The 12,069-nt window shown below is 35.5% G+C and overlaps 1 protein-coding gene across 1 annotated transcript in view; it reads left to right on the top strand.

Annotated features, from left to right (window-relative positions):
• Positions 1-12,069, top strand: part of FAF1 (Fas associated factor 1) — a 734,611-nt gene that overhangs the window by 481,184 nt on the left and 241,358 nt on the right. Inside the window, exons 10-12 of the mRNA XM_042781660.1 lie at positions 5,460-5,586; positions 6,540-6,603; positions 7,542-7,623. Coding sequence (XP_042637594.1) covers positions 5,460-5,586; positions 6,540-6,603; positions 7,542-7,623 — 273 coding nt within the window. The remainder of the gene's footprint in view (positions 1-5,459; positions 5,587-6,539; positions 6,604-7,541; positions 7,624-12,069) is intronic.

Here is a 12,069-nt window from a genome sequence, read left to right as displayed (position 1 = left end):
GAAACGACTCAACGGCACTTAACAACAACAACAACATACTAGATGACTTGACTTCTTCCTCTTCTGTTTACTTAACTCCATACAATTTACTTAACTCCTTACCATGTGAATTGAATTTTAATATTAATTTCAGTTAATAGTTTTAGCAAGATACTATTGTATACCATCTCATATGCCTTTCATATTCCTAGCTACCTCTGTGGGCCAGTATTAGATGCTTTATAAAGTTGGGGTATGAAGGTGCTTTCCCAAGAAAGGTCAGACAGAAAAGAGCAGAGTATTCAACCCCAGTGTATAGATTCAGGGTGGGGTTTTTCTGGAGAAGGGGGTTCTTTATTCATTTTCCATAATATTATAGCTGCCTTACTTTTTAGCCTTATCTTGCTGAACCTGTTTTCAGTTCTTGTCTTCATTGAGCCACTCAGAACCATTCTAGAAATTTTCTCAGACCCTACTTCTGTGATTCTTTCAATTCACTTTCTTTTGAAAGACAAATCTTTGACAGCCATCTGTCTTTTTTTTTTCCTACTGGTTTCTCTTCCTTCACCATATACTATTAACTATTATCACTCTTCTCCCTTTATTGTTTTTAATGAATGATCTTATCCACTCCTATTACCTCAGCTGCTATATATGTGCTAATTATTTCCAAATATAAATATTTCTAGATTTGTCTCCTGAGCTTATGAGAAGGTTTTGTTTTTTCTTTTCTTCAGCTGCCTACTGTATATTTTACCTGGATGTCCTAGAGTTGCCTCAAATTCATTCTGAGAACTGACTTCAAGATCCTCACTCACCGTACTTCCCTATCTACCCCCTCAGTTACCCAAAGTAGAAATGTTGGTATCCTTTTTGCCTCTTCTGTTTTCGTCATTCTCAAATATAATCGACTACCAATTCCTACCATTTCCACTGAACTATATTTTACATCTGCCCTCTTTAGTCCATTCTCACTGCTAGTGCTCAGACATGGGCTTTCATCTTCTCTCACTTGGAACTTTCAAATAGATCTCTCTTTCTCATGTTTTCTGGTCTATTCTGCCATACAATAAACTCTATATCAAACACACATATGGACGCACAAGCACACACACACCCAACACATGTACCCCTCAAAATTGTTTCCTCAAACACTCTTCTGCTTAAAAACCTTTAGTGATTTCCCTATTACCATGAAAGTAAAGTCCAAATACCTTAGCATGCCAAGTTAAAAAAACCATTTTGTCCTTACGACCAATCCACACTCTCCTCCCACATATGGACCTGATGATTCAGTCTAATTTTCTCTATTCTGTAATGATACTTAAACATCCAATTCCTTGTTCACATATTTTCTCTGCCTAGGGTAGAACTCCCTCTCCCAGTCTCCCCATACACACATTCTACCACATTGATACTTTCCTTCAAGGTGTTGGTTAAAATGTTAGCATCTGTGTGAAGCCTTGCATGATTTTTTGTCTCTGGCTAATTACTCTCTCCTTTATTTTCCAGTAGCATTTGCTTATACTTTTATTATATCTCTTATCACACTGAATAAGACACATTTGCAAGTAAATCCATTTCCCTTTCGCAATGGGAATTTCTTGAAGACTGGGACCATGCTTTATCTTTTAACCCTAGCTTTTAACCCGTTGGTTGAAAAATAATAAATGCTTTCCTGAAAGAACATCTTCAATTTGAAGCTTGTCTTAATGGCAATTATGAGTTCTAAATTATGTTTCAGTTTGATTATCTTCTCCTTTAGTAAATTTTCCCTGATCTCTTCCATCCACAGTGAGTTAGATGCTCTCCTTTGAATTTACCTCAGGCTTGTCACTCACTGTTTTAACTGTCATACATTATATGGTGCTCCTTGAGGGCAAAGACCACATCTTTCACCCAGACCTAGGCATTTTGGCACTTAGAGGGATTAATAAATGTTTGTTGAATGATTAAAAAAAAAGAATAAATGAATGAAATAAATAGCCAAAATAGAATCAGGGTTTTTTTTAGCTGTTTTAAAAATTCTGAATAAATAGCTTCTTTGAATTCAAAGAATTTCAAGACAGCAATGAATGAACTGAGAAATTACCCATTCTCATCAGCAAACATTAATGAAAAAAGATTGTTTATCTCATTTTTTAGAAAAAGCTTTTCCTAGCCTGTTAGATGGCTGATAAAAAAATGTGAAGGGATTGGGAGGTCCTTATACATAATTAAGTAGCTTATTCTTGCAGATACTTCAATAATTCATATTTGAGATATACTTTTTCCAACAAGATTAGCTTTTCAGATACCTCCATTTGAAGATGTTGTGATTGTAGAATTTTACTTTCTGGGATCTTAAGAGATTTGGGCATTTAGTACTTTGTGAAGTCAAAATTAATAATGGGTTCCGTAGGTACATGGAGAAAATCATATCCTACTATGAGTTATTGCTAAAATGGAAAGGGAATATTTGATTGAAACCTGAAGGAGGAGAAAGAGGATATATGTGGAGAATAAGATGAAAGGGATGAGAAAATAACTATCTATAGAACATTCTCTGTTTTCCTCTCCTTGTTTCCTCCAACCCTCCTTTTTAACATGGTGCCTATGAAAAGGAGAGGTATGTACTAGATAAGACTAAGTGAAGGTTGAGATGATAGCTTAATTTGTAAGTAACGTGAGTAGTTTTGGCATACTACTCTGGACCTTTGTTTATTTCCACTTGCCTGTAAACCTGGCTAGGCTTCCTGAAGGAACATGCGGTGTACTTGTTAGGTCCTGAGCCTGTTTGAGATTAAGCCTCAAAGTAAAAGGGACCTACATGTTCCAGGTTGTTGCCTGACACAGAGAGACAATTCAGGCACAGCTGTGGTTCTAGAAAATATGTTGTTTATAGAGGAGACTTCCTCACTATTTTGAAATGAGAAGTAGTTTACAGTTTTTAAGCTGTTAAATACCTCAAATCAGGAGGAGATCTTGACTCTACAGAGCAAAACCTTAAAGAAGGGTTAGGATTGCACGTAGAACCAAATCTTGTGTATGAAAAATAGCGGTAGAGTCAGAATAGCAGGTAGACTGCTTAAGGTGAGGACCATTCATTTATTCTTCCAACAAACATATTTTCATTATCTTCTCTATTTAAAGCATTGGGAAAAATGTTTTAAAGATGAGCGGGAAAATGTTGCAATTCTGAGTGTTAATGCTGGTTATGCACAAGGAGGAAGTACTGGGAATACTGAATCAGATGGAGTAAATATCCTAGCTTCCTCATTTGTAGCTGTTGGGCTCATTAGAGCAGTAGTTTTAAAAATTGTTTCCCAGAGCGTTGGGATCCTTTGGAGCCACTCCTCGGAAGGAAGGTTGGGCAGTCCTACTTCCGTAGTGATACTGTCTCGGAAACCCAAGGAGGGGTCGCTATAAGTCGGGGCCGACTCGACGGCACATAACAACAACACCAACAAAGCTCCTTAACGGGGATACGAAGGAAATAGATTACCCATTTCCCTCTCACTGCATGAACCGAACTCAACTCACTGCCATCGAGTTGATTCTGACTCATAGTGACCCTCTTTGGGTTTCTGAGGTGGCAAATCTTTATGGAAGTAGATTGCCTTGTCTTCCTTCCACAAAGTGGCTGGTGGGTTGGAACCACCAATCTTCTGATTGGCAGTCAAATGCCTCAGGCACTACACCAGCAGAGCTCCTTATGAACCAAACTAGCTCTTCTTTGATCTATTGTATACACTGGAATTTTACATAATATTTTGTTGGGACCAAAGTTCTGTGAAAAGAAGTTTGAAAACTTCTCACAAGAGATTCCTAAGATCCCTTCCAGCTTTGGAAATGTATGGTTTAATGACTAGCTGACCTAGATCATCCCTCCTAGTTAAGTTTTATGAGTCTTTGATTCTAAGTTTCTCTTAATGCGTTTCTGGCAAATATACAGCTCTAAAATTAAAAGATCAAGTAGTTGTCCCAATTTCATGAGTTAAGTACCCACCCAAACCAGACCCACTGCTGTCAAATCAGTTCTGACTCATAGTGACCCCATAGGGTTTCCAAAACTGTAAATCTTTACAGAAGTAGATTGCTTCATCTTCCTCCTACACAAGGGTGGGTAGGTTTGAACCTACGACTTTATGGTTAGCAGCCAAATTCCTTACTCACTGTGCTATCAGAGCTCCTAAAGTTAAATACATAGTACCGTATTTTAAAAGATAGAAATTTTATTTATGAAATTATCTTTGTGGACTTTATTTATTAACCTTAATACAGATAAAAAGCTGTTAAATATTCATGTTTAATAACAGTAATTAGCCAGATAACTTGGTTGGGCTTGGACCCCTTCCCATCTAAGCCATGAATATTTGTCATTATTCAAAATCCAGTTTGAATGTTTCAAATCTCAATATTTTAAGAATCCCATTCTAACCTAGAGATCAGTAGCATAGTTCAAATTCTGAAGTTGATGTTTTTTATTTTGATACCTTAAATCTCAATTGGGAGCTCTGGTAGCATAGTGCCTAAGGCATTTGACTGCTAACCAGAAGGCTGGCAGTTCAAACCCACCAGCCACTCCTCGGAAGGAAGGTTGGGCAATCTACTTCTGTAGTGATACCGCCTCGGAAACCCAAGGAGGGGTCACAATGAGTCGGGGCTGACTGGGTGGCACATAACAACAACAACAACAAATCTCAGTTGATATTGCTGAAAATAAAATAAAATTCAGAGCATGTTTATTAGTGCCAACATGTAGTAAATTCTCAACAAATAAATGTTTATTGAATGGAAACATCATTATTACATCTCATATTTAATTGCCTTTGGTTTACAAAGAAACTTTTTTATGTCATATGTTTCGTGTTATCTTCCAGTAACATTGATGATAGAGATTAATGCCAAATTCACTAATGAGAAATTTGAGAACCAGCATAGTAATGAAATTGCTTCCATCTCCCAAATATAGATTGTTGTTGTTGTTGTTGTTAGGTGCCAACCAGTCAGCTCCAACTCATAATGACCCTGTGTACAACAGACCGAAACACTGCCTGGTCCTGAGACAGCCTCACAATCCTGACACAATCCTGTCATTGAAGCCACTGTGTCAATCCATCTAATGTAGATTAGTGTGAACTTTTTTGAAAGACTTACATAGCTTGTTTTGATTCTGACCTTTCTGGTTGTATCCATCTCTTGGTTTATTGACCAAATATTTATTGAGCACTTAATTGTGTACAGAGGATAAAACAGACAAAAATCCTTGCCTTCATTGAGTTTGTAATGATCCTTCATTTTCCCTGTCTTTAATCTGTGGTTCAGGGTATAGCAGCAACTTTAGAAATATATGTTAAGTCTTAAAATGAAAAAAAGATCAGACTTTTTACTTGATAAAACTTCTGTAACTTTAACTTCCTACTGTGATTATGTAGCTTATATTTTGAAATTTGATTTGCTAAATCAATATGAAACTAATCAGAAGTTTCCTTAAATAGCAAAGCACCGATGTTCATATGGTTAGTGATAGTGATGGAGATGACTTTGAAGATGCTACAGAATTTGGAGTAGATGATGGAGAAGTTTTTGGCATGGCATCATCTGCCTTGAGAAAATCTCCAATGAGTGAGTATTAACAACTATTTGGGGTCCAGCATATTTTGGTTTTCCTTTGTAATGGACAAATTTGGTGGTGGGGTGGGGAGAGTCCAGATTTGGAGAGAGTGAATGTGCATTCTTCATTAAAATCAGTCTCTTGAGTTTTGATTTCAGTAAGCCCAGTGATTCCCAGTGCTTTAGTAAAATTCATGCAAAATGCAAGGGGATGTTACTTATTTTACGTGTATAACTAGTTAAGCCACTGTCTCTTGTCTGTAAGCCTAGAGGTTGAATAACAGGCAACGGTATTTTCTGTGACTGTATTTGCTTCCCCACTTCTTATCAGAGATGTCAGTTTTAAGAGTAGTAATAACGCTCTTCCAGTCATTGTTCCCCATCTTTTGAAGGAATAAAAGTAAACTAAATGTGCTATCCCCCTCATTTCTACCTAAAGAGATGTATATTGTAGAATCACAAGTGATCCTATATATAAAATTACCACTAAAATATGCCCTTAAATGGCTCATATGCTCTGTGAAATTAGGGGACAGAATAGATCTGATATTTACATAAAGGTGAGTATTTTCCTAATTAATAAGTTCTTTAAAATAATTTGAGGTTCTTTTTATATAATTTAATCTCCAGATGTTTATTTCAGCAATTGAAAACCTAATTGATAACTGGCACATATGTTAAATGCTTAGCAGGATTGTGTCAGTTTGTTTTCTAGAATTTATGAGCTTGGAATTTTTTTTAAGGTTCTTTTTTACTCTGGTTTGATGAAATCTTCTAACGTATGTTGAGTTAAAATGTCCCCTCAGATATATCACAGAAGCTAAAACTTAATTTTAATTTCCTCTTTATTGATTATAAATATATTTCTTATATGTGGGATTAGATGTTATGTGGTTTGTTTTTTGTGTCTATTTGTTTTTTTTTTTTTGTTTTTGTTTTTGTTTTTTCTTTTGTTTGTTTTTTAGTGCCAGAAAACGCAGAAAATGAAGGAGATGCCTTATTACAATTTACAGCAGAGTTTTCTTCAAGGTAGGGTTAGGATATTAACTATATAAAATTGATACTGTTTAATGCTACTGTGATTTTTCTGGGGCAATTTTAATCATAGATGGTTTTAAATTTCTTCTTAAATACTCAAAAGATAGTCCTGAAAGTGAAATACATAATGTTAAATGTCAGATAACTAGTAAACCATTTATGCTATTTAGAAATGTAGTCAACTTCTATCTATAACTTTATAGAGGCTCAACAAACATATCACTAATTTAATATCTTGCCTATATTCCCAAAAGGACTGGGATAGAGGATACTAATTTTTAGTATATTTGAGGACAAAGAAGTGAACAAAACGATCCTTTAAAATAATATTAAGTATAATAAAATTTTTCAATAAAAGTGAATTTTTTCTTTTAATTTTTGTTTTGGCATTGTTTAGCATTTTTCTTATGAGTCTAATCTAAAATGTTTTAGATGCATTTGAGAATCTCCTCAAGTGTTTAAATATAATTTAAATATTTAACCCTGAATTTTCATGTAAGTGATATTTCTTTTCAGTGCTGTTTTCTGAACATAATATAATTTGGTAACTTTGCAAGAAACCATTTTTCCTTCTGTGTTGGTCTTCCAGAATAAATGAAGTAACATAGCAAGTTAAACTTAATGTAACTAGGAAGATCTTATAAAAGTGAGTAAACAAGAATTGCAATTTACAAAAAGCATGATTTTGTAGCACTGATTAAATCCATTTGCCAAGTGTATTAAAATTCCAGTGTCTAATATATCAGTATTGGCCAAAAAGAATTATGAAAAGTAATGAAATTCGTTTCCAAACCTTTGAAGAAATGTACTAAAGTTTAGTCTGTACTTGAGACATTAGTTCCAACATTTACTTATCATTGTTTAGACTTACACAACTTTGAAATAAATTTGAGATATATTTTGATTAATAGACTCAATTTTTTCTATAGATATGGTGACTGCCATCCTGTATTTTTTATTGGCTCGTTAGAAGCTGCTTTTCAAGAGGCCTTCTACGTGAAAGCCCGAGATGTAAGTGCATTCTTGCCATTTTTCATTAAAACATACAGCCCAGTGGGTTACCAGTAGGCCTGAGGCAGTGCTCAATGTTTCTTTCTTTTTTTTTTTCTCCCAAATTGAAGACTTGATTTTATTTCTGATTTGTCTACTAATTATTCATCATTGTAATTCCCACTTCAATAGGGCAGTAGTGTGATAGGGTACTACTGACTCTTTTAGAAAGCTTTGTCAAGCTCTGAAACAGTGTTATTTTTTTTGTTTGTTTTCAGTTATGATAGATTCGGGCAACTAAAGAATTCTTCTTTTAAAGACAAAAATTGACTTTGTGATCTTGAAAGCAAGTAGATTAAGTTTATATAAAGAATTCAGAGTACATTTTGAGCAAGAAGATTCTATTCAATTACTCTATTTTTATGTTCACAAGCCAGTCAAGACCTCAGTAATCTGGCTTCTGCCTACTTTATAGCTCCAGGTCTTCCTATTCCTTGCCTTGCACTTAATAAATCTGGCAATACTGTACTGTTTATAGTTCTTCATAGTCTTACTCTTTTTTTCATACTGTTCCTACTGCCAGGAATGTTTTTCATCTTGCTGTTTACCTAAATGACTCCTACTCTTCCTCTAAAACTAAGCCTTTCCTGATTCTTCCACATTTCTCACATTATCCCACTCACTCAATTAGTACTTTCCAGTGACACCTTCTGCTCATCTCTTATTGTTACATTTAATGTATTTTGTGTAATTATCCATTATATATCTGTCTTCCCAGGAAATTGACTTTTCTTTTTGGCATGGACTGTGTATCATAAGTACTGTACATCGTAGATATTGAATAAGGTGTAATGAATAAAAGCTACAAGGAAGGGATAATCCATAGATAGAGTAGAGGAGAAAGTTACTGGAATTAAAGAGGACAAGGAGTTTTGAGAATAGATTACAAAAATACCTCTGAAATTTCTAGATTCTAGATTATGTTAAATCTGTTCTAAAGAAAACTTCATTTTAAAACAAATTTTAAAAATTTAATTCCAAGGATATCAGCAAAATGGCAGAATAGGCAGCTTGAAGTTCCTGTCCTCCAATTATGAAACATTGAAAAACAAACAAAAACTGTTGGAACTAATTTTTGTCAGAACTCTGTAAAACAGTCAAACATTTATAGCAGCCAAATACTGAATAAAGAAAAATTGAACTTAAAAATGCTACGAAAGCTTTGTGGCTCTTTTACTTGTCCTTATCCCACCACTTCTCTAATTCGTCATTTGTCTTGAAGACAACAGTACACACTATTGTATGAGACCCTAATCTGCATTCCCTAAGTTCAGTGCAAGCCTGACTAAGTGCTGAAATGCAGCCCCAGCACAGAACAGATCTGCGAAGATTAGAGTGTGTTTTGCTTGTTTGTTTGTTTTGGTTTTTCCCTCTTTTTCTTAGCTCTTGGCATTAAAAACACCAGCTGAACACAGAGACATCAGTGACCGTACATGACAAGGAATGCAATCTTTGCAAAAGTGATTTGAAACTCAACAAACTATTACAGCTTTTAACAAGCAGCAAACCCTGGGAAAGGGAAAAAAGTTTGATGTTCAGAGTTGCCACATTATAATTTTCAGATAACCAAATTCTCAACAGACGATCACAAGACATAAAAAGAAACAGGACAGTATAATGCATTTAAAGGAAAAAAATAAAGTGACAAAAACTATCTCTGAGGAAGCCTAGATAATGGACTTCAAAGCTCTGGTAGCATAGTGCCTAAGGCACTTGACTGCTCACCAGAAGGCTGGCAGTTCAAACCCACCAGCCACTCCTCGGAAGGAAGGTTGGGCAATCCTACTTTCATAGTGATACTGCCTCGGAAACCCAAGGAGGGGTCGCTATGAGTCGGGGACGACTCGACAGCAAATAACAACAACAACACAACAAACAAAGACTTTAAAACAACTGTTTCAAATATGCTCTAAGAGCTTAAAGAAAACATGCACTAAAGAGCTAAAGGAAATCAGGAAAAGTGTATCAACAAAATGATAATATCAATAAAGAGGAATTATGAAGAAGAAAACACTGGAGTAAAATAACTGAAATGAAAAATTCATTTGAGGGTTTGAACAACAAAGTTGAGCAGGCAGAAGACAGAATCAGTGGACCTGAAGATAAGGACAACTGAAATTATCCAGTCAGACAAATAGGGAGAAGAAAGTGAACAGAACCTAAGGGACCTGTGGGACACCATATAGTCAACCAACATATGCATTGTAATGCAACGCAATACACTGCTGTGGAGTCAGATATGACTCATAGCGACCCCTCCTTGGGTTTTGTTGAGTCCCAAAAGAAGAAAGAAAGGAGCAAAAAGAATATTTGAACAAATGATGGCTGAAAATTTCCAAAAGTTGATGAAATGTATAGATTTATACATCTAAGAACCTCACCAAACTCCAAACAGGATAAAGTCAAAGAGATCTACACCAACAAACCTTAAAATGAACTCAAAAGCCAAAAATCAGAATTTTGAAAGCAGCAAGAGATAAGGGACTCATCATGTACTAAAAAACCAAAACCAAACCCACTGCTGTGGAGTCATATCTGACACAGCGACCCTTCCTTGGGGTTCTGAGGCAACATCACTACAGTAGATTGTCCAACCTTCCTTCTGAGGAGTGGCTGGTGGGTTTGAAGCACCAGCCTTCTGGTTAGCAGTTACATGCCTTACGCACTATGCCACCAGAGTTACCCATCATGTACCAGATAGTCTCAAGAGCATTAACAGTCAGTGTCTTACCAGAAATTATACAGGCCAGAAGTTGATGGGATGACATATTTAATATGTTGAGAGAAGAAAAAAATGCTGACCAAAATTTCTATATCCAACAGAATAGTTCTTCAAATATGAAGGAGAAATTAAGGCATTCCCATTTATAAAAACTGAGGGAGTTACCACTACACTTGTTCTACAAAAACTGTTAAAGGCAGTCTATCAGGTAGTAATTAAAAAGCAGTAAATGATAACTAGAAGCCATGAGAAAAAATTAAGATCCCTGGGATGAAAGCTACAAAGAAGGGATGGGGGCAAATATAAAAGCCAGTAATACTGTACTTTTGGTTTGCAACTCCACTTTTTATTTCTTTTATTGTTGTTGTTGCTAGGTATTGTCAAGTCAATTCCAACTCATAGTAATCCAGTAGGATAGAATAGAACCTGTTAGGGAGCAGATTGTGAGATATTTATCTCTTGTGCAGTAACTGGCTGTTTTCAAACCACCAACCTTTGACTTTGCAGCCAAGCATTTAACGATTGTGCTACCAGGGTTCCTTGTATTTCCTACATAGTTTAAAAGACAAAATATATTAAAAGTAATTATGTATTTTAAGTATTAAAAATAATTACAATATTTGTTTGGGCATATAATATATAAAGGTGTAATTTGTGACAATAAGAAGGGAGACAAGGCTCTATAGGAGCAGAATTTTTGTATGCTATTAACGTTATCAAAAACCATACCAAACTCACTGCCATTGAGTTTGATTCTAACTCGTAATGACCCCTGTTGGCTTCCAAGGCTGTAAATCTTTAGAGAAGCAGACTGCCTCATCTTTCTTCCATGGGACAACTGGTGTATTCAAACCAGTGACCTTTTGGTTAGCAGCCAAATGCTTTAACAACTACACCACCAGAGCTGGTTTCAATTCAAACTAGATTATAAATTTAGAATGTTAATTGTAATCATGCTGGTAATCACAAAGAACATATTGAAATACACAAAAGAAAAATGAGAAGGGAATCATAACTCTTCAATGTAAAACATCAACTAAACACAAAAGAATGCAGTAAGGGATAAATGAAGGACAAAAAAGGTAAAAAAACATGCAGAAAACATGTAGCAAAATGGAAGAAATAAGACTTTCTTTACACGTGTAAATAGATTAAATTCTCTAGTCAAAGTGTACATTGTCAGAATGGATTAAAAAAACTATATGTCTGTAAGAGACTCACTTTAGATACAAAGACAAATAAGCTGAAAATGAAAGGTTGGAAAGAGGTATTCTGTGAAAAGAGGTGAGGTAGCTATACTAACATCAGACAAAATACTCTTTGTGTAAAAAACTGTTTAAAAAAATGATTTTGTATGTTGATAAGAGTCAATTCATCAAGAAGATATAAAAAATTATATATGCACCAAACAACAAAGTCCCAAACTATGTTCTGAAAACAGTGAAAAAGGGGAGAAATAGATAATTCTACAATAAGAGCTCAATGCACAACTTCAATAATGGATTATGTTGTTGTTGTTGTTAAGTGCCGTCGAGTCGTTTCCGACTCATAGCGACCCCATGCACAGCAGAACGAAACACTGCCTGATCCCGCACCAGCCCCACAATCCCTGCTATACTCGAGCCCATCATCGCAGCCACTGTATCAATCCATCTCGTTGAAGGCCTCCCCCTCTTGCGTCGACC

Source organism: Orycteropus afer, unplaced genomic scaffold, assembly GCF_000298275.1.
Source record: "Orycteropus afer afer isolate SDZICR_OR568_19922 unplaced genomic scaffold, OryAfe1.0 scaffold00145, whole genome shotgun sequence".
NCBI lineage: Eukaryota > Metazoa > Chordata > Mammalia > Tubulidentata > Orycteropodidae > Orycteropus > Orycteropus afer.
The sequence above is the reverse complement of the archived record's forward strand: the minus strand, read 5'-3'. Positions and strand labels throughout refer to the sequence as shown.